At 38.0% G+C, this 24,132-nt stretch overlaps 1 protein-coding gene across 2 annotated transcripts in view; it reads right to left on the bottom strand.

Annotated features, from left to right (window-relative positions):
* The window catches only part of LOC139940893 (spastin-like), a 48,449-nt gene that overhangs the window by 5,614 nt on the left and 18,703 nt on the right, over positions 1-24,132 (bottom strand). The window contains exons 3-10 of one of the 2 annotated variants that reach the window (XM_071937280.1): positions 23,731-23,814; positions 20,902-21,090; positions 9,581-9,753; positions 6,294-6,462; positions 5,375-5,514; positions 2,782-2,929; positions 2,065-2,156; positions 373-495 (exon numbers count right to left, since the gene is read on the bottom strand). In XM_071937280.1, coding sequence (XP_071793381.1) covers positions 373-495; positions 2,065-2,156; positions 2,782-2,929; positions 5,375-5,514; positions 6,294-6,462; positions 9,581-9,753; positions 20,902-21,090; positions 23,731-23,814 — 1,118 coding nt within the window. The remainder of the gene's footprint in view (positions 1-372; positions 496-2,064; positions 2,157-2,781; positions 2,930-5,374; positions 5,515-6,293; positions 6,463-9,580; positions 9,754-20,901; positions 21,091-23,730; positions 23,815-24,132) is intronic. The other variant, XM_071937284.1, reaches the window with a different exon arrangement.

Genomic DNA, 24,132 nt, shown 5'->3' with positions numbered 1-24,132 from the left:
ATTTGTGTCATAGAAATAGAACTCAGAGAACGCTGAGTGGGTCATTGTGCATGCAATTTCGTTGTGTGACCATTTTTATGGATGCGCATACACCATTTTTGTACGCGTGTATGGCAAAACGCTTTGCTATACAGTAGACGTCATGAACATATTGACCAATGAAAACACGTAGAAATGATCTACTTGCGATGCAATCTTGCCATTTTGCCATACACGCGTGTCACGCGATGATCAATTGGCAATATACACGCGTACTGCATGGTATTGAATTGCCGCATCCACAGATGACACAGAGGGCGGCCGAGCTCAGCGTTCTCCGGGATATATTTCTATGATTTGTGCAAGATCATTAAGAGCCCTCTTCCTTCTTACCTCCAAGTCTGGCATAGTCACATATATTCTTTTTACAAATCGACGTAGCACGGCGTCATCCAGCTCTTGTGGCCTGTTTGTTGCACCCATAACCAGGACTCTGTCACTCGAGTCAGCCGTTACCTGAAAATCACATCAAAACGAATGTTATCTTGTATGGGTTTTGAGGTGTTGCATGGTGCGGCAGTAAAATACATAGCTAGACAAGCTCTCAAGAACAAATATACACGGCAAAGTAGAGCATAAAGGATTTTAACTGCCTCTAGCTTCCAGGTAAGCTCGGTGGTCTAGTTGGTAAGACACTGCTCTAGAATTGCAAAGGTCATGGGTTTCGAATCCCACCCGAGGTATATGCCTGTGATTTTTTTCACAGAGCTCGGAAAAGTACTGAGTAAACAGTGCTAACACACATTGGTGTATCCAAAATTAATATACACATGGTGTTACTGCAAACTGAATATACAGTGAATATTATCTTCATGCTGTGTTCATCAAGTGTATTAGGGTCTTCAACCTTTAACAACTCTTTAAGGACCATACATTTCTGAATAACCATCACAATTGGCCTTAAGCTGTCTCAAATGTTTGACTCACAAACTGAACTTAATCTTATTTTTTAATTTTTTATGGGAGTTTAAAAATAGAAAATTACAGTTCAGGAGAACACCTTTATGTTACCTTCCTGGTTTTGATCAATTCACTTTAATTTCACACCAAAGCACATTATAGTCGGAGAAAGACAAAAGGCAGTTGTTGGTGGTAAATTACGATGAAAATGTATAAAACAAGAGAAAACTGATCAAGAACAAATGAGCAGAGAAAATGTGGAGGAGGTTTGCAAAAAGCAGAGCTTGTCGTGTGCAAGCCATCACTGTGAGTTGAGTGGAAATAGGTCAGATAATGCTGCCATTTGCGGTCACTATAAGGGCGTTCTTGTACAAGCCACTTGTGGCTCTTGTCTCAACAATTCAGGGAGCTCTGTCAGATTCCCTTCATGGTTTCATTGATTAAATCGGTTCACTCTCCTGCCCAACTTGCGCTTTCCTTCAAATTCCCCAGGAGACTGTAGAGTCTACATCAGTGCACAAATCACTGGGTTTCTACAATCTTAACAAACAGAAGAAATCCAAGCACCCTATGCTAGCCTGGAAGGCATGGTACTTTGTGGCAGTGTATGGTACCAGTGTCAGCTGTACAAACAGAAGACACCCATGCACCCTATGTTAGCCTGGAAGCTAAGGTACTTTGTGGCAGTCTGTGGTTCAAGCGTGTAGGAGGGTTTATGTCATTTTGAAAAAACTTTTTAATCTCTCCTGCGAGGGTTGATACAAAAGTAATGTAAAAGTGGTGATATGTCGTTCCTCTACCCCTAAAAAACACATAAATTGATACAAAACAACAACCAAAACTAAAAATACTATATTTTGAGTTTTCACTTCAAGTATGCAAGCATTTTCCCAGTGACTCGTTGTGTTTTTGTTCAGTTACTTTTGACACAATTGATTTATGCAAACAAAATAACACCAGATAAGCTATAGCGGTATCCTGTCTAGAGTAATTTGACAACTTTCAATCCAGATTTTTTCGGTTGAGCTTTTTGAGCTCTTTCGGGAGGAAACAGGACTTATTTTGACCACTGCAGACTGATTATCACATCCACTTCTAATCACTTCAAGGTTTAAGGAGGCTTACCCCGTCAAATTCCAGGAGGAATTCCGTCTTGAGACGGCGGCTGGCCTCGTGTTCTCCTTCTTTTCTCTCCGTCAAGAGGGAATCGATCTCATCTGAGGGTGTCAGGGTAAGAGTTTAGTGAGATCAAACATGTCTGTACTAGTAATTAGCGATGGGCCAAAGGATGCATGCCGGGAGTTTAAGGTAAAAAGGAAAACATTCATTTACTTAAACCTAACATTTTTGTTCGTACTGTCAACAGAAATGTTCTATGAAACGGAGCAAAAAGTTTGCTACTTTGCAACTCAACAAAAGCCATGTTTTTAAAGAGTTTTATGTAACAATTGTTCAGTGTAACTTCTTCCGTTGACAAGAGTTTTGTGAACACAGTCTGTATCTTTAAGGATACATCAGTAACTTCACTTCTGAATTTAGAAGAGGGTAATTTTCCTCACAGTTTACAAGAAATGAAAAAAATGAAAAAATCACACTTTCACATCTTGACTGTTTTCAAATTAATTATTTAAGCAGCTAGTTCTTGAGCAGGACCCACTTTACAGAGCTGCTCAAAAACAAAAAGTTGCTAAGCTGGCATCCTGCTGATTTTTGCACACATATTTGTAAGCAAAACTGTCTGCTAACAGCAGCTCTTTGAAATTGGACCACCAGTCAATGGTAAACAAAATTATTTTTCAGGTAAAAGTTTTTTAATAATATGAAGTCCCACTCAGTACCTACCAATAAAAATAACAGAAGGTTGCAACTCTCTAGCCACTGCAAAGAGTGCCTTGACCATTTTCTCTCCTTCACCGACGTACTTAGAGGTTAGCGTTGCTGCACTGATGTTGAAGAACGTTGCATTGGATTCATTGGCCACTGCTTTGGCCTGAAAACAGGAGATGAAAAAAAAAAAATTGTCTTTAAAACCTGACCACTATGAACCTCTTTATATTACTATTGATATGTGTTGAGTTCTCGCAAATGACGAAGACTACTATATGACGGAACATCAGGAATGACCGATCAAAAGGCTCAGTTTCCGATTTGGCTACCATAGTCAACCAATAGACCCCTTGCATGTGTCGTCACATGACCCAAAAGAGCGCCCTCACTGAGGTCAATAAAGACCTATCATTGGCTGAAAGCTGTGTGCAGAGCGTACACACGTGCACGTTTCCATTATTTGACCTCAGCAATGGCGGCAGCGGCCAATGTAAGCAGTCATTAGTATTAAGCAACTCATGTAATTGAGATTTGAAGTCAACGACTGGTGATGCCATGCAATCATCATGAACTGCAGGTTTATTAATTGGACCATGTAAAATATTGCAAGTAAACGCAAAACTCATTTTGGGCTACAAAAGCCAAGATCATTCTACAGATTATTGGTTGCTGAGATGAGACCCTACTTCATGACTGAAGTCACTCTTATAGGTGGGTTTCAGTCAGTTTAACAGATTGAAATCTGGCTTCTACCAGCATGAAATAAATCAAAGGCACATGCCCAGAATGCAAAGTAGATCTTTGATGTTTACTGACCACAACATGTGCATGTAGAATGGTCTATGAAGGACTTCTGCAGCAACTTCAGGGAGTTCAAAACTGTCATGAAGATGTAGCCTCTGTGCACATTTAATGCAGTGTGCACATGACTAACTCTATGTACAAGCCCAGTAGCTATTCATGTGATTAGACACTGAGGGGAAAATTGCACAAAAGGTAGGTGAATGACACCCTAGCAACGGAGTTTGTGGCATGAACACTCCCAATATCCATATTTTGCTGTAGTTTGTGTAACTTGTCATGTTTGTTTGTTTTTCATGACAGGCCTTTGTTCTGTGTCCTGTCTCCACTTATCTAGCTTAGGGTACAAAAACGGAGGCTCACCCAAACCTAAAGCTCATTTGAAGCCAAATATAAAAGTCAAAACCCAGCAAAGTGTCAGCTTCAAAGGCTCCCATTTTGGGAGGAAATGAAGACTGTGCATGTCAGAAATTTCCCAGCGATGACTTTAACACCATCTAACCATAACATGGTACTTTCTAAAAACAAACTTGAACATCAGTTTGGATGGAATTTCAGCACATTTGTTATTGTAAGAAATGCTTCTTAACAGCAAGAAAACGATTGAAGGTAATCTTTTTTCGATCTCGAAACTGATGAACACTGTACTTTTCCCTTTAAGTTGAAAAGTGTTTGCTCTAAAATTCCACTGACAATCAGAATGTGAGGGGAATCGGTTCAAGATGAAATCTGATGTTTGCTAACCACTCCAAAAGTGAATCCGCAAACCAAATACTCTTCACTTGTTCCCATTACGGGTATTTCTGTACAATCACACAGCCTATCAAGACGACACTATGGGCATGCATGAACAGCAAATAGTCAGAATATTATCATTTCAACGACAAAGATGAAAGTAAATCTAGTTTTATTTATTTTCAAACTGGAGGTGTCTCTGAATGCGGTAGGAGTTCTAGAGTGTTTAATGATCAGAGTTGTAAAAATAGGTAAAATATACCTGATGCTTGCAAAAGTCACATGTTCCACTATGTCCAGAGTAAAACTGCACAACTTTGTAACCGGGGCAGGAATAATTTCCTGACTTTACTCTCAGTTTTTGTTTGCAGGAGTAGCTCACAGATTTGGGTTTCACTGTTGCCTATACTGAAGCTTGGATGGCAAGTTAATATAGTGGTGTTCCGGCCAGTAGCATCAATTTAGTGGCAGATGATCATCTCCGAGTTTGACAATGTTCTCACGTCATCGCAATTCAGCATGCTTGCTGACGGAACCCAGCAAATATTAATTTTGATTTCGTATGAGTACCGCGGTTACCGGGTTAATGCCCGCATAAAGTGATCTAGCTACCCAGGTGTCTGAGGATGTGTGATAACCAATTAACTTGTACCTCACTGCTTGAATGTTGTGCTCGTAGAAGGGTCATATCCAATTACGTTGAAGAAAATTATTATACATTGATAAAATTTGGCATATTAGAAAAGTAATGTCATCTGTACATTTCCCTCATGAGAAAATTATGCTTTTTTATACATTTTGTGAACTTAATCAAAAGAAGCGAACACCAACCAATTTTTTTCAAAAGTATAAACATGAAAACTGATACTTAAAAAAAGAAAAAATTTGAATTGTTTTAGTCAATTACATACCATAAAATCTCAGCTAGTAGCCTACTATGTTCTTTTTTATGTGTAGGGGTATTGTAATCTATCATAGAAGTTAACCCTCTGTTCGAAGTGAAAACAATCAGAAGTGATCATACCACTGAAAATAAAAACCAGATAAATTATAAATAGAAAGCGCAACTCACCAGCATAGTTTTACCATTTCCAGGGGGGCCAAATAACAAGAGGCCCCTGGCCGGTGCCCTTAGCCCTGTAAACAGCTCAGGACGCAGCGCGGGTAGAATCACTATCTCCTCAAGGGCTTGCTTAGCGAGATCTTGGCCAGCTATAAGGGAGGAGGAAAGAAGAAGAAGTAGGAACAGATGCGATTCATTAATTTCCTCATTTGGACCTCAGAATTAGATTTTGAGGTCTCGAAGTCAAGCATCTGAAAGCACACAACTTCATGTGACAAGGGTATTTTTTCTTCCATTGTTATCTCGCAACTTTGTCGCCAATTGAGCTCAAATTTTCGCAGATTTGTTATTTTTATGCATATGTTGAGATACACCAAGCGAGAAGACTGGTCTTTGACAATTACCAAAGGTGTCCAGTGTCTATACCTTCGAAGCGGAATCTGGAAATATAACATGATTCCTTGAAAATTGCATATTGTATTGAATAGTAGAACCTTCTCACTGCAGCATTTTATATAGCAAAGTAGGAGGTGGGTCACATGCATAGGGGGTCATCCAGCGTTGAGTTTCCCAGCACTTTTGCACAGTTCTAGTGTTGTATGTCCCCAAAGTGCGCGTGTAATTAGTACTCAAGCATGATGCGCGATCAAATAGTTAAATCATCTGAGAAGTGTCTATTTGCAAGTGTATACAGGTTTGGTTTGACCATCTTGAATCTTAAAAAGTTGAATTTGACAGTGGCGTGTTGTGGCCGAGCGGATAAGACCACCGTACAGGTGTTTCTGATCAGCAGAATGTGGGTCCAAGTCCCAGTTGTGACACTTGTGTCCTTATAAGCAAGACACTTATAATTTATTGAGATGAGGGGGATGGGCCTTAGGAGAGGAGGGATAAAGAACTCTAGCATTTTTCCTATAATGAAACTCACCAATATCCAAAAATTTAACCGGTGCCCCGCTTTCCATGATTTCATCCAGTATACGGTGAGCGAGTTTAGAGTCCACATTCTTGAGCTTACTGATCTTTTGCCGGACTGAGGGAGGTGCTTTGTCTGACGCCGTTGCACTTGCTGCATCCTTTCTGGTAAGACCTCTTCCCTAAAAGATCACAAAAATAGAAGAAATTTAAGCATACACAGTTGCTCAGTTTGTGTCACTGTGTTAAGTCTTGCTACAAGGAGAAAGAAAAAAGGCAAAGTTGGATTAAAACACTCTTTATGTCATACACACAATGTATTAGTGGGGGTGGGGTCAGCATTGTTTTTCCTGTGGTATTGGGCCTATGGGTGAAGGGATTTCGCTCTTTTCTTTTTATTGTATTATTTTAAGGATTCTTTTGATTGATTGTGGAATTACTATGCATTTCATAGTTTTAAATGATGAATTATTTTCATTCTCAGCATTTCAAATACATATTTACATGATGTTTTACATAATTTCCCTGTTTATATTTGAAATAATTGCTGTAGTGCTTTTTAAGAATATTACTCATTGTAACTCTTTCCTTAAAAATTTGTGTAAAGCGCCATAGAGCAATTTTTTTTCATGAATTTGGGTGCTTTCGGTAATTTGGAAAGTGTACGGTTATGCTACAAGCATTTAATCAGGCAAGTGCCTGAGACGGTGCCACAGCCCAAGCTGTAGTTTCAAAAAGTAAAGAACCATATTGTCCATCCAAGAACTCATCTGAACCCGTCCTTTGCATTTACACATTGTCAGGAGGATCGTGCCTTTTTTTTCGCTGAACCAAAGATGTGGGATCATCAACAAATCTTTTTCAAAAAACATTGTAACCTAGTTTTTTAAAAACTTACTATACGGTTCTTTGAGCAATTACAATTAGACTCACGCCAAACACATTTTTTTTTTCTGGACATTTTAGTTTTTCTAGACATTTTGTTCATTTCCCCTTGTTTTTAAGGACTGCATTCGTTTTCTTAGTACAAAAAGTTCATCAGCGACCAACAACATCTTGACCACTAGGTGAGATTTATTGGTTCTTAGGCATTGCATGGTGAGGTATCAATGTATATTCAGTTTGCGGTAACACAGAGTGTAAATCTCTACTTTGCTGAGTACCTATATTGCTTTTTATTCTACTGCCGTGGAGTAGATTTTGGATCTCAGGAGACTGCTTAAGTTCTGAAATGAACTGTGCTGCTTATTATTAACTAATAAGGCGAGGGTTATCAAATAAATCACATATGCCTGTTACTCATACTAGAATTCACTCACACCATTTCCTAACAGTGGCGTCTATGTTTGTCGCCATTAATTACCATCCAGTTAATTGATTCCCCATAATTACAACGATTTAGCACACCCACGCAAATCTGCGCTGACAAAACATACACATGCTTGAGCGAGCATGGATCTCAAAATGGATTGTTTGAATAAATTCAACCTCCCATGTGTCACCCGGTGAAATTGTTTCTTTGGCTAATCTGTTTTAATTTTGCACTAATTTCTCCAGCGCTTGGTGTAGTTCGTATTCACTCATTACCCTCTGCTTGGCTTGGTAGATCAGTAAATTATAGCGGAGTATGTTGGCACAATATTGATTAATACAGTACCTGTGTTGAATACAATCATGCTGGGTACGGAGTACGGGGCATGGGAGTGTGTGTTTGATATGGTGGAGGCAATTTCCACATCATGTAGTTCTCATTAAAGGTGATGACTGGGGGGAATTTAGGCCATTCTTTAAATAAACATTAACATGAAAACACTGATGTGAAATGTAAGTGTGCTGTTTGGCAGCCATGTGGATAGATGATCTTAAGAAGAGTACACTCCAGAATTTTCAATTGGTTTTTTTTTAACTTGATATTTATTTTACTTTTTTGTTTTGCTATCTTTATTTTTCTGTTTGATCTCTTCACCAAAAGAGGACGCTTGCATATGACAAGCATTGCTTTTTGCAGCCTCTTCCACATCTTTGAGGCCCTCTCATTCTTGTCACTTTTCTCTTGAATAATACAATTTCATGGTAATTTACCGCAACCATGTTGTTTTACTCCAACTAGGCCTATATGTTGTTATACTCTCTAGCTAATATAGGAAAATTAAAAAAATTGGGGAGATAAAAAAAACTATTTAATTTTGTTTAGGGTTTGTGTGCGCACATTCTGTATTTGTTTATACTGATTGTGGAAAATGAACAGTGATTTATGGGGTCTTCAAATGATTTTTTTTTTTAACTTCACAATATTTTGGGCATATTATTTAAAAGCATCAAATGGTATTTATGTCTGGCCTTCATATTAACTATTTTTTGTCTGAAAAATCATTGTTGTTTTGTCCCGAACTACGGCAGACATTCGTCTCTATTCAACAAAGAAACAACATCTGGCAGTAAATACTTTCTCATCACACGTGTCACTGAGGGGTAAATTAGTGTCAAAGCTGTTGCTACGTATTGTTTGTAGTATTCTATGGGGAAATTTATGCAGTCTGACTCTATATTATCAGAATATTTAACAACCAAGTATCCACAATCTGGGAGAAATTAAAATATGAAAGAAATGATTTGTCCTTTGGGTTGGTAACATCTGGCATCTGTTTATAGAAATGTAATTATTATTTTAAATCTATAGATTCTTCTTTGTTATATTTGTACACTTTTGATGTGTTTATCAAAAAATAATAAAGTTCTGTAAAATAATAATGAATAAAAACAGGCAAAGACTGAGCTGTGAAAGTCTTATGCTAATCAACATATATTCATATATTCATTGTTTTAAAAATAGAGGAAAAATTGAGGTTATGAATTTGTATTAACATTTTCATCAAAATAGAATAAGACCTGGAAATAGAAGGAGATTTCGAAGCCAAAACTTAAATTTTCCCCTCCTAGGCCTTGTTGCCCCTTCGAAATATCTGAACAGTTTTGCTCTTTGACATTTGCCAGAGATAAATGGCCTTGTCCCACTTGGTGTATTAGGATTCATGATCATGTTCCACAAATTTGGATTGAGATCTCAGCATCACAAAGTGACATTACTGTTCAATCTAGGGTTCCCCAAGGTTCAGTCTTAGGGCCTCTATTATTATTTAGTTCGTTTTGGTTGACCAAACTATTGTTCTTCAACACCCTTTGATTGTGCAATTTGTTGGTGTTTGCTGGTGAATGAAAACAAAAATGAAAATGTGCCACAATCTTTTTACAGCCACCTTGCTAGCCTGTTCCCCTTGAATTGAATGCCACCAATCTTACCCTTGAACTTGTAGTGTTTGATGGCTCTGTGCCATGACTGTGTCTATGACCGTAGGTAAGTGGTCGTCTCTCTGGTGTGGCTGGGCTTCTACTTCTGAAGCCTTCTCTAGGGGTGGATCGAGGTACAACAGTGGTCTTGTGGGTCATCTTAGGCAAGGATGTTCGTTCACTTCCTGTATTACAAAAATGAAAGGCACAACAAATGATTTTTTTAAAACTCCACATCAATTTAGTGTGACTTTTATCTTTGTTGCACTTCACAGTTTGAAAGTTCATCTGAAGCAAAAATAGAGACAATATGTCCTACCCTTATGTCTAAATGTACATTATTAAACAAGTAAACCTACCTTCTTCTTTTCTGTCATTTTAAACTTTGTACACTACACAAAAATCAAGATCTTGTACATATTTTATAATTATGTCCCACTTTGTGTAATTTGTAAAAAGTTTAACTGAAAACATCAACATGATTTATTTATTTATTCTGGTTGTGAAGCTTTAGATATGGAAGGAAAACTCAAGATAATTATTCCAGGGAAAACCCATGCAACCGGGTAGTGACTGAAAACCCAATCCACATAACACCCCCGGTGGGATTTGAACCAGGGTCCTAGAGGTGGAAGGCAGGTAAAGATACTACTACACCAACCCCTAGCATTCTTAAGAATTCACCAGCAAATATTAACACATACTTTGGCCACTCCAGTTATTAACATCCACCAATACCTCTGCATGCCTGTACATGTTCTTTAATTAGGACACAGATATGATCACCATGTACACACTCTTCCAATCGTCATCTTTCATTAAGCCCCAAACATGATTACAATTGGGACTCCCCGAACATCTAATGTGTCAGTGCATGTAGAACTAGTTATCACAGATCAATATGCGCTACAACTAGTACGTGTACATGCCCCACTCTGCCTCATCTGAAGAGAATATAAGATGCATGTCGTCGCTGAGTAACAGTACACTATATCAACACTGGGGTTGCTGTGTGCTCCCTCTTTTCCTCTTTGCGTATACAAGACTTACAGGTGATGTGGGCATATCTAAGATGGTGAAGCAATGCCCTCCTGTAACCTTAAAGACGCTTAATGCAGGGGCACGTCTAAAACTAGTCCAAAGAAGTAATGGAAGTGTCTCTTATGAAACATGATACAACGAGGCAAATGTAGAATGTGTCAGTGGACATAAATGATGGTTTCCCTTTTGGAACTTGACCTGATGCGACTAATGCGGAGGGAACTCTGAGCATGCTAAAGAAAAAGAGAAAAGCCTAATATAGTAGTAGTCTCTCATGTACATCCCTTCTACATTTTGTACCACCAGGATTACACCTGACGTACATGTACATAATAAGTGCTTAACAGCCTGCAATGCATTCACATCCCAAGATTACACAACTGACAAAATAACTTAAGATCAAGCCAAAAGCACAGGATTTTCAACATTTTTTGTAACCAAAATCTTCACAGGTTGGTTGTTGAGATAGACCAAGTGAGGATACAGGTATTTGACATTTACCAAAAGAATAACATATTCTAGAATAGTATTTTCTATAAAAAAAAAAATATATACATCACTTGGTGGCACGGTCGACAATAAGTACGGTACATCATTATCTCATAGACTGGAACATTCCCCTTTATAATAATAATAATAATAATGAAAACTTATTAAGCGCACCAATCCATAAAAGTGCCCATGGCGCTAAATACAAACAACAACATTAAAATTATATACAATTACAAAAACAAAAACTTAAGCCTAAGTTGAGAAGAAATCTAGAACATGATGAGGGACAAACACCTCTGGCGTGACGTTGTGCATGGATTCTCGGTTGCGACCGCTAAATGATGATGATGATAGAAATACAATACAAATTCAATATTTAAGAAAACATCATAAAGGTAACAAAAAACAACAAAAATCAAACCATTTACTCAAATGGCTGTTTGAAAAGATTTGTTTAAGTTTTTTTTTAGTTGGATTAAAGAAACGGATGATTTAACTAGTGCTGGCAATTTGTTCCATAGACTTGGGGGAGCATGTGAGAAAGATCGGCTAGCCCTACTCTGACAAGATATAGGACAGGTGCAAGTTACTTTTAGACCTACACTCGTACATCCTGTACTTTGTTTTTCCTTCTGAAGTTTTGGCACTTTAGACTGACACCCGATGAAGGCATCTCAGTTTACAGAGCACCCCCTCCTCCCCCCTCTATATCAGCCTTTCTGAGATGCTTTCAGTATGGAATACATGTTAAGCACCAAACATGCCACAACATACAAGGATGGCTCCACTGCGATAAGGCCAAATAAAATAAAAACGTGTTAAGCATCCCTGCCTGCTTCCTTGTTAGAGGCTGCCTCCCTTTTTTTTGTATATATATATATTTTTTTTTTTTATTTTTTTTTATGATATTTGTTTTTGTTTTGTTTTACATCATAAAAGGATAGCCTACATTTTAACAATCTCATTGCGATTTAATTTTTTTAATAGCCCAGTCGGTTGTTTTTTAAATGATGTGTCAGGCTGTCATTTTGTTGGGGGGAAAAAGGCCCTCATCTTTCCTTTTTTCAAAAAGGGAGGACACTTAACATGTCTTTCTTTTTGAACTACCAAGATATTCACCCATGTGTCTCCTGTATCACCTTTCCTCTTCAGAGTTTCTGTGTACTCGACTTACAACTCATGCAGGCATTGTATTTCCCCCCTGTCCCCCTTAACCCGTACGTTCCTATGGTGGGGAGAATATGTAAAGAGAGAGCCCCAAAATAACACGGGTTTTGGTTTGGATTCATAAGACATGCAAATGAATATGTAGGACTGTCTTTCTTGAATTTCCAAATTTTGGGTAATGCTGTTGAAGTAAAAGCAATTTGTAAGCAGGGAACATGTGTCCCACGATGAGATGGCAGTGCATGAAGTGGTGGTTTGAGGTACAAAAACATCCCCTTTTGTATCGACTGGAACGAGCCTGAATGTTGGAAAAACGACACTTTGAAGCCCTTAGAGCACATACATAATTCATTATGATGGAGAAATGGATGGCTTGTGTCAAATGACAAGTGACAGTTATGATCAGCTGAATGCATGACAGATCACCTTCTCAAGTAAAATGATCACCCATGCATTTTACAAATTATGGAAAATTTCATCCTAAATCAGACTACTAAACATCCAAACAACTCATCGGTTCAGTTCTGAAAGGCCATGCATAAAATTGGGTGAATATTTTGAAGAACCTGGCAAATTCAGCCTATTGGTAATATATCATTAAAAAGAAGTATCGTTTTTTTAGTAAACACAAACATGTTTGAGTATATTTCTAAGTCATAGCTATTTTAGATTTCAGGCCTTTTTTATTATTAGAAACATGCAATTACAGATAAGGACCATACAACAATGGCTAACCAAATTAAAAAAGAGATAAAACACATTTCACAAAAACAAATGCAGCAAGATCCAAAAAGCCTTCAAGATGTTGTTAAGGTTAAACAGTTTTTTAATGGTGAACCAAGCGAGAAATTCATTGTATATTTGCTATAAAGTTATGTTTATTATAACAAATATTTCTTTCATCTTTCTTGGATTGAAACTAAGGAGCTCTAACAGTACCGTACCCATAGAGCAGAAGATAGGCATACCTGCGAAGAAAAGGTGTCGAAGAAGTCTAAGTTTTAGAAGTGGGAGGAAAACCCCAATTGGTCCAGACAATCAGTTAGGAACTAAAAACCCAAATCTAATACACAAGGCTCCAGCACAAAGCTTGATGCAAATTTGGGGAAGTAAAAGACTGTAAGGAAACCACTACGCCAACCTAAATACCCTCAAATTCTGCAGTAAACAGACGCACAAATAATTTACACAAAACAGCGCACAAAGAGATCCGCCCAATAATATCCTTCTATCATTGTTATTTTTTTTCCTGTGGGATGAATGCATGGAAACAATCCATTAGAGTGACTAATAACTCCATAGATACCTCTAACCACACACAGGGGTGACTTTTCACCCCTTTGTTTATCCCATTAAGAGTGATTACTTTTTTAAGTGTGTCCAGCTACTTTTTCCTTATTCGGATGGAGCAGGGGCTAAGTTGCATGGCGCTGCTTGCTCGGCACACTGTGATTAGGTTGACCTTCTTCATGTAACAGGGTCAATATAAAAGAAACTCTATACTATACAATGTCTTTGCAAGCAAGTCACGCAGCTATCCCTTCAGCTATTGCAAAGTATAAGGGGAAATGCTTGCATGCTGGATCTACAGTTGTAATGAATTTGTCTTTACAACAAAACAGAATGCTTGGACTGCATTAATAAATATTTTAGCTATGCAACGCACGCATGTTTTGTCTTGTAAATTTCATAATATATGGGATTATGAGGCATTGCATGGTGAGGTATCAATATACATTTTGTTTCATATTATCTATTTATTTATCTCATATTTCAACTGGTCTCCCATGGGTCCCTGCATGTAACAATCAGGCAGTAGTGCCTAAGCCTATAGTGGGGACCGTGGTGTTTGTACACTAATTAGCACTGGTCATTTCATTGACCCAATCCTCATTACAGATATCTTGGTTGTGCTAATTTAAAAATCAATGTCCGTCCCTGTGTGCTCTACAGTATAGCGCGCATGTTAGTAGGCAAAAGCAGCATTTACCATAATTTTACGTATATTTTTAATCTAAAAAATGGCAAGCGTGGCAGACAACAGCCATGCTAGTCTTATGATGCAAGACGTTATTATTTACTATCACTCAACTATTGCAATCCCCGCTCCACTTCTCCGCGACAGATCCTGCAGAAACGCCCTCTATATCAATGGAATAGTCGGGACCTGTATAGCGTTGAGTGTATGTGCATGTACCTTACGCAGGCCCTATGGTTTAACCTAGTTTTACCAACTCAACAAGAGCATCTTGCACCAAGACTAGACCTTTATCACGGTGTGGCCATCTTGATTTTACTCCATTCCAACTCATTGTAACCAAACTGAGGCTGGACGAAATAATAGTCTGGTGCCATATTTGTGTAATTAATGTTAGCATTCATTACTGTTATGGAAACAGGGAACATGAACCAAGAAACAGGTGACAGCGTAATAAAGGTCTATGGCCGTGCATGACGCTGGTGCGTCTTAACTGGGGATTGATGGACAGAATTAGATTGGTCAAACCAGGTGCATTATAAAAATACAGTTGCTAGGAGAATTCTCAGTGAAAAAAAGTACAGTGTCTCGGTGCCCTGTGATGGCACTCAACGACGTAAGGAATCTACAGTTTGATTAAACTGCCCTTTTTCTTTTTCAGCAGTCATAATTCTTGTTGAATGAGAAAGCTGGACAGTGAGAAAAAAATCTATTATACGCAATGAATTTTGAGAGGTGCTCAAATATGGTATTGGATATCTGATAGCCACTGCACTATTGATCAATGGCAGGCAAAATCCAGCTCAACAGACCCCCCCCCCCTTATTCAAACTGTGTTGTTGTCCGTAGTTATGACTCACATGTCTGTGTGCTTGCATCCCCAAAGGAATCCATTTCAAATCTGATTGTGGGTTTTATTAAAAACAAAATTCTCATTCTACGTGTAAAAAGTGGTTAAAAAACCAGTTCCTCACATGATATGACAGTCGATTGTAACTGGGGTACTCTAGGCTAGAGGCGATGTTTGTGGATGACTCGACGTAGAAACTTGATAAAAATCAGACAGACCCCGTTTCCTTAAGATGCAAGAAAGCAAAAAGAGTGTATCACCCAGGAAGTCAGGCTCTGGATGAAGAAGGAACAGTCAGTCGATGGATAGGAGACTAAAGTGTGTCTAGGAGTAACGTAATTAAATGTTCCACAAGTCTACATTTCATTTGGTAAATTGTATTTCATTTCGAAAGAAGTTTCTACAATTTTATTTCAAGCAAGCGAGAGTCAAACTGCTTGTAATGACGAACCTTTTAAAAACTGGGACTTTGAAAGTTGGATTATCAAATTACCTATCAAGATTCTTTATAAATACTAGTTTATTATTATTATTATTATTTTAGAATGACTCTAGGCGGACAGAAAGGAAGTAAGACTTATAGGAACTAAATTTTGCCATAAAAATAACTTTGTACGATCAGTTGAATTAAGCAATGCTTTTCAATGAGAACTGACACACTATAAAACATGTGGAACGAAGCCAGAGGACTCAGTTTGGTTGAACACCTTTCCAACGATTGAAAAAAGTGCAGTCGATTTACAGACCAGTCAAGTATAAATGATCTGAATTTATGGTCCACTCGCTCCAATTATCCCTACTGGTTGGTTCCTGTCAGTACGAACCAATCATCAATTAAGATCACATCCACCGTAGTCACTTACTAAAGTCATCCATCTCGCCGAGCAGGGATGCCATGTACATCCTTGGCAATAAGTGACTGCCAATAAGCGTTTAAATGACTGCCTATAAATGTACATTAAAGGTCACTCAGTTTAATAAAAGGGGCATAGATCGGTAAAGACTAAACAAATGAATGACCATAAAAAAAAACATTCTTGGTGAGAAGCACTGCTGCTGTTAATAGCATAAATTATTTTAAGAAAGGATTCCCTTCAAAGTAATATGGTTTGGATGATTTTTGTACACCCCCAAAAAACATTTCTCATATTTCTGAGGGTTTGGAGTTCACTTGTATATGCTGCAGCCAGAGATGTGGTTGGTACCCACCGCCACCTTGTGATAGCTCGCTAAACATGGATGGATTCGTAGAATTTGAAACTTTGCATGGTGGAAATAAGATATAGAAGAGTTTGCGGTAACACCTGTAATAACAATCTCTTAATGAGTTGGGGTGGTTCTGAAAAGAACCATTGGATTAACTCGACGTTTCGATCAGTATGCTCTGATCGTCTTCTGGAGAATTCTGGAGAATGGATGGATTCGACGTTCTCATGAAAACACCATGACAGTTTTTTACTGATTCTGAGCAAGTACACACTGTTTTCAGCTGAAACATTCACATGGGACATTCATTAAATCTTTCTTTATAATTTTGCCAACAAATCAGCATTATGCTGACAAAAACCAACCTACATGTATGACCCTACTGTACAAAAACCAATCTATGACCCTACCTTAATATATTGAAGTTTTATGTAGCGCACATATCTACCAACAAGGCACATGTCTTTTTCTCCTCAAGAGCCATGAGTGCCTTCTTTAGGCAGATACCGGCGCTCTACTATGTGTTCTTGATTAATATAATTTTGTACTCAAGGCGTTTAGAATAAATATATTTTTACAGAAAGATAGGTTATTGAAGTTATGAATTCTGAGACCCAATTATGCAGCACTTTACAAGGGTTGGCGCATTCAGCAGCAACAGCCAGGAACACACCAGGGCGAACCCCTTCTCTTTTTGATAAGTGCACTGGGTTCTTTTACCTTACAAAAACCAACCTATGATCCTATGGGTTGGTTTGTTTCTAAAACCATCCCATAGATTAATATATAATGAGCTGCAAATGTTATTTACGTCTATTCCATCATTCGGTCAAGAATACTTGACACTATTATTTGTTTTTCTCCGGCAGCCTTATTCCCTTGGTAGAATGAAAAAGAAAACGTGATTAAAAGTCTAAGTAATCGTACCCTGAAGAGGGAAGTGTTACTCGGCAACAGTTGCTATGGGATACAGTAGTAGCTGGGCAGCATCTGTATGCTGTGTACTACGGACACTAATACAACACATATTGGTTTAGGTAAATTTGTTGAAAGTGTCAAGCGTTAATAATTGGTTGACAGTGACATATATCCGTCTGTATAAATTAAATTGAGAAGCATTTTGCATCCAGATACATGCATTCCCTTCCATGAGAACTTTTTGGGTGGTTTCAAACTGCCTAGTAACACTTCTAAATTGTAAATTAATTATAACTGTTGCTATTTTAACATGTTGTGCATAATGCTTTAAAAAAACAAAAAAACAACCAAAGTCAAGAGCTTGAAGTCAGACTGAGAATGCAATGTCAAAAGAAAGGGAATTGCAGCTATGTTAACTGATTCCACATGTTTCAATTTCAGGAAACATGGAATGTTGCTGTAACACATCCTTGACAGTATGACAACATACTGGTGTAGTACAGATGTGTTCATTCTGAATTCGATTATTTCATTGTCTACCCTATATCTCTACACCAATTTAACACACACTAAAGGTAAGGTGAGGTAAAGACAGTTCGTATGGCACCTTAGATTTGTGTACAATTTAAAAAACAACTGAATTAAAACCACTCAAAATCTTATTCAAAATTCAACAGCCTCCTTTTACTATTATATTTTTCATCCAAAAATCTTTAATTTTCTCCCCTGAATGACAAAAAAAATCAAGGAATTACAGAAATTTACCAAAAACTGCTGAAATGACATTAATGTCTGTGCAAAGGTTTGCCTTCACACATTTGAATATGGAAATTATACTCCAGTGTAGTACTCATACTAAAAAGGATTCTTTTTTTTATTTTCTCCCCCTATCTTTTTTTCTCCTTCGGGTTAAAAAAAACAAAATTACTGGGTGAAAAATTGGCCCTTAAAGCCTGATTGAATCTGTAGGTTCTAATGACGTTTACGATGCATCCAGGCCACATGCTCGGTATCTCGTTATGCTAATTGTTCTTACACCCTGCCTGTAAGGCAGCAATTACACATTGTCGGAGGGCTCGCTGAGCGTGAAATGGAGTAGTGACACTGTCAGGATGAAACCTGTCAGCTCTCGCCTCCAGAAACAGATAGCAAGCTGAACAAACTTGGCTTTCATCACAGAATGAGTAGTAAATTTAAAGTACCAATGTATTGATGTAACTTCTACTGGCATCCACACGGTGTGTCTATTCTAATCATCTCAGATATGAAGCAAAATTTTTGATAAAAACACGTTCAAAGTACAGGAAGCACTTCATTTTGTTATTCATCAAAAATAAAAAATTCTAATTTGTCAGGAGGGAGATGACTGAACTATTTTAACAGATGCCTCGATGGAAAAAGCGCAGCTTCAGTTGCTATGGAAACATCACACAAGGGTGCTCTCTCAGTAAAAGAGGATCAAGCTCCATACTACTGGATGACCTGCCCGCTGTTGAAAACAATTCCTGCAGCTGCATTGGCAGTCCAAGTGTGTTGTTGTTTTCATCAGCATGCAAGCGCTGACAGGGGAATTATTGACTAGCTCTGTCCATGATTCGATTGCTCCATCCCATCCTTAGAGAGGCTAGCAAGAGGATATTTGAATTCAGTAACTTGAAAACATATACAGTGTCTCTACATGCTGCTGTTATTTCAATCATGTCATATAAAGCTTCAGTTATAGAACTGATACAATTTTCAAGGCAGAACCTAAAAGGCCTGAAACTTCATGGAGGCAATGAGGGCGATTGCCTCCATGCCCCCTGGTACCTTGGAAATGCTCCAGTAGACATTTACAATTTTCTTATAGTGTGTCTCTACGGAGAAAATGCCTTGTAGGAAGCATACAGGCTTGGTTTTATAAAACAAACAACGTTCTTTCTGGTGAAGTTTCACCAAAGCAGACTGAGAGAAAAGCACAACCCTACCTCCCTCCCCTTGCCCAGTTTATTTTTCCTGTCTCTACCTTAATTCCTAATAACTGCTTCCAAACAGATATAGTGATTGAAATCATAGCTCAATGTTGACATGCTCGTCAACTGGCACCTCGCTTCAAATAAAAAAAAAATTCCCGTTAGCTTGATTCAATGCCTCGTATTCATAAATCTCAGAGTGGCACCTATACTGGATTTAGTACAGTATCAAATAATCTCAGTCCCAGTACTGATGGATCTGTCAGCGTTGAGATCACGTACAATGGTAAGTGAGTATCTCCTTGTGCTGGCTCAATCTACTGATTGCTGCACAGGCTGACAGATAGAACATCACATTGGGGGGAAAATTGGACTTGAGTGATATGCAAAGAGGTTTACTTCAGGAGCAAGTGTAAGGTTTCAAGTACGCTATTTATTAAAGATGTACAGCCAAGGTTTTTCATCACTATGTATCTGCAATTTCATTTCTGGTTCCCTTGAGATGAAAAAGTACTGCATTCCTGACACTCCCTTTTTATCAAACTCATCCTTTGATTGATTTACGACATATCGGATAAAAATTCAATGAGTGGTTTGATACTAAATTTGTGTGGTAATTTTTTTCTGAAACTTTGTAGTTTCAAACTATCTAGTTTTCTTCATATAAATCTCAGTGAGACCTCCATAGATGCGGTCTGATTTTAAATCAGTTTGTGGCTCATTGATTACATTCCAGCTCAGTAAACCATTCTCTTTTATAGAACCACTGTAATGAAATTCCAAAAAGCAGCTTAACTTTGAAGCCTTGGCATTTTGAGTCTAGTCCTTGTTAAGTGGAGTTCTCAAATCTAGCTAGTTAAGAGAAGCGCGGTCTACTGTTCAAGGGTCAGTAGCTGATAACCTCAAGAGGTTAGAACCTGAACCGCAAGGAAAGTGCAGTCATAATGGGATGTAGGGTTACCGTACATGTTTTACAACTATCAAGAAGAGTTTCTTAAATACCCTGCAGGCCTGATACTTCACGGAGGCAACAACAAAGGCGATTGCCTCCATGCCCCCTGGTCATTGCCTTGGTGCCCTTAAAATGCTCCAGTAGAAATTAACATCATAGGGTGCCATTTACCAAGGAGAAAATTGAAGCATACAGGCCTGACCAAAGCACACCTGGGTTTTCCCTCATGCAGGGATTTCATGTGGGGGGAGGGGAGCTCACTTGTATTATCTGAGGCTTGGTTCAAGTGGAGATACAGGAAAAAAGGGAGAGGCAGAAACCTGAGAATCTAAATTCAACATATTCCCAACCTTCAACATTTCAGTAAATCTAACTAAATTTTTAGTGCACAGAGAACTAATTAGCGCAAAATGGAGTCCTAGTTATCTCAATTGTATTTTCTCATCATGCAACCCAAAGAATACTTCAGCACCAATAATCACAACCACATGCAGGAGATTTGCCTCAAGTCAGGGTTATAAGCCACCATTTAAATTGAAAGCAATGATAAATGAAGACAACAATCCTTGATAAAACAAAACCATTTGTTGTTTACTTTACATACATGTAGTTGACAAATTTTTAGCATAACAAAACAAATTTAAATGCACATATTCCAATCCAAAGAGCGAAAAATCCACACAAATCAACAAAGACAAGGGTGATATTTAAAAGAAAAAAAAAACAGATGGAAAGAAAGTGTTCTTTTTAATTACAAATATGCATCGTGGAAATTACCTCTACAAGTAGACCCAAATAGTTTGTCTGTTTTGTCATGTGTTCCTTGTGGTCCAATACGAGCATTGCGTGGTCTATTTCCGACTTGTTTGGTCATTGCTGCTGCTTTTGGTTTGGTCTGGGAACCCGTTGCTCTGTTTGGTCTTGCCATCATGGTTTCCCCTTCGCTATATGTGTACTCATGTACATCTACATATACAGGGAAACAAAAAGCAAAAAGAATGCATGCAGGAAGGAAGAAAACACACAAACAAACAAACAAACAAACTAGCAAACTAAACAGCGCAAATTTAAATAACAAATGCGTTTGCTTTTTAAACCTTCAAAGACCACACAGCACAAATACCATAGCATTTAAGCTTTTAAAAGTCCCATTCTACCCCCCAAAAGCTCATAAATTGAAATTTTCTGGTGATATAACATAAGAGCCCCATAAAAAAATTATTTTACACACGCACACAAATGTTTTTTCTTTTCTTCCCCAAAGAATACTACAAAGGCAAACACAACATACAGCATTGAATACTTTGGATTATACATATAAAAATGTAAAGATGATTTTTCAATATTATTTTGAATGACTTATCTTCTACTCGTCACAATGGAAAACAGAAAAAAAGAATTGTTGTACAGTTTTGGATCTCTTAACATGGAGAGTAATTCAGACAAAACCAAAAATGCCACTGTGATGGAGCACATATCATTCTTCTTATATTTAAGAGGGGATTAATTATTCTTTTGCACTATTCCTTTTTAGGTGAAGCCGAATAAAATGAAAGAGCCCAATATCACCCCACGATTATGTTCTTGGATATTGCATTCAATATTTGTTTTATAATACTCCCACATACGTTTGAACATGTTATTTAAAACAAAATTCACAATAAACACACAAGAGCAGCAGAAACTAGTCCACTCTACACTCTGTGGAAACAACAAATATATTCATTTTGGTTTTGGTTTGCACTGCAAAATCAGTACTTTTGGAGCATTGCGACAGTATAAATGGTGAAAACAAGGATGACACATGATGCATATTGCACTGATCAAATGACAAGGATTTGTGTGTGCGGAATATAAAGCAATATGATTTTTTTTACAGAACTCAGAAAGTACTGAGTATACACACATTAGTGTATAGGGGGTATAAAAACCTAAATGAATATTCTCTATCTCCTTCGCAAAGTTAACATCTGTTGAAATGTTGCAGTACCCTGTGCTAAAATATAGAATTCAAACTGCCTCTAGCTACCGGACAATCTCGGTGGTCTACATGTAGTTGGGAGTCTACACTGTTCTAGAAAGGTCGTGGGTTTGAATCCAACTGAGTAATAATATGCCTGTGTTTTTGTTTGTTTACAGAACTCGGCAAAGTGCTGATTTTGCAGTGCAAACCAAAACCAAAATGAATATATTTGTTGTTTCCACTAAAACAGGATCAACTATATCGTTGTCATTTACACAGGATCATCAGATGCTTTAGGCCTATTTGTTTAAAAATTAAACCTCCAACCAAGAACAACACCACAGATAACAGTGACAGCTAGTTATCTGAATTAGGTGTGGATTCACACTACAATAGCTATGTTTTTATGCAAAGAAATTCCCTTCCGCAAAAGATGTCTATGGCCACACAGACGTTCAACTGCGTCTTTTCAAAAAGAACAACTCTACGTGTCTTCAAAACCAGTGAACGCATCAACTGAATCAGCACTCTCTCCTAAAAGTCAATTCAGGCCTTAACCCCAAAAGAACAACATTCTCTCTCAGTGGAGTTCTACTGTATGAAACCGACATTCAATCAGTCCCTACTGTATGACTAAAACGTCCTGTTGGCCTACGCTGAGTTAGCGCTACACGAACCGTGAGCTTTATGAACCTCCAGGCTTATTCTGACTCAGACAAGGCTTTCGGACCGACAACACTTTCTCTTTTTGTTTTTGTCAAACACCCATCTTTCCCCATCAATCATGGAGACTCCAGGCGGTGCCTTTCAGCAAAGCCACACCAACTAATCTGTGAACAAATTGGGCATCTCCTTGCTTGCAGAGATTGAAACCATCTTGGGGATGAAGATGCGAACTGGACTTGAGGCGAGTGACTATTCTGTTGACAGTGCCCCCCAAAATCACAAGAATAAATTAATTGGTCCTTGATTAAAAGTATACATTGTTCTGATTGCTTTTGCGGCTTGTGTGTAGTTTTAAAGCAAAACTGTATCGAAACTGTATATTACAGTAGAAAATATAAGTGTATAATAGCACTTAGTAGAATGAATTAACACTAGGTCTATGTTAAATTTACTGTTCAGGTTCAATAATAGTTTGGATTTTTATGTTAAAACAAACCTACAAATTACCTTTCCATCTGAAGAATACAAGAAACATTTAAGCCCTTTTTTTACTTGCGAATGTGAATGCAAAGCAAATTTAAACACAGTGAGCTCTGTGATGCAGGAGTTCAGCATCCCAGGGCAACTCTTCCAAATTGTTTAATTGCGAATATGTGATGTCAAACTTTGCATCGCATTCGCATGAATTCGCAAAAGTAGAGGCTGATCCAATGAAAGGTAGAGTCAAAACTATTTTTGAGTGCTCAATTGGCATAGACACAGACACAGCCTATGTTGTATGAGAGTTGCAGGGACGCAAAGTAACTTTTACAAATCAGTTGTTTTTGAATTATTTACTAAAACATTAGTACACCATGCATCTTAGGCCATACACAAACAATAGGATGTGTATCTGATCAAAGTCATCTATGCGCAGACGCCATCATATTTAGTGGGTCCTGAGTAATACTTCATAAACTAAATGAAAAGTTACTTACTAAGGAGATCTATTCTCTCTTTGGCCATTTCCAGATTGGTTCTCATCTTTTCCTGTAACCTTTTTGCTCTCTCCCATTCCACACCTACCACAAAAAAATAAAACATAAAATACAGTTTCACTCACAAATATTGGCCATTCAATTTTTGGTCATTTGCAAATGTCCAGTTTACAAGGTTTTTTTCTACCATTAACATTGGTATGAGAATAAGATTTGCTCGACACTGTAGTAGGAGCAAAGGAGTGTGCACCAAAACTCACGACACCGGACTGGAGACAGCAGAGCTATTTACAGCAATGCAGGACAAAACCCTATGAAGAGCCATCACAGTTCGGGACACCACCCAAAAAAGGAAAGGAAAAAAAACACCTACAAATTGTTATGCCTACTGCTTACATACGC

Source organism: Asterias amurensis, chromosome 1 (assembly GCF_032118995.1).
Source record: "Asterias amurensis chromosome 1, ASM3211899v1".
NCBI lineage: Eukaryota > Metazoa > Echinodermata > Asteroidea > Forcipulatida > Asteriidae > Asterias > Asterias amurensis.
The sequence above is the reverse complement of the archived record's forward strand: the minus strand, read 5'-3'. Positions and strand labels throughout refer to the sequence as shown.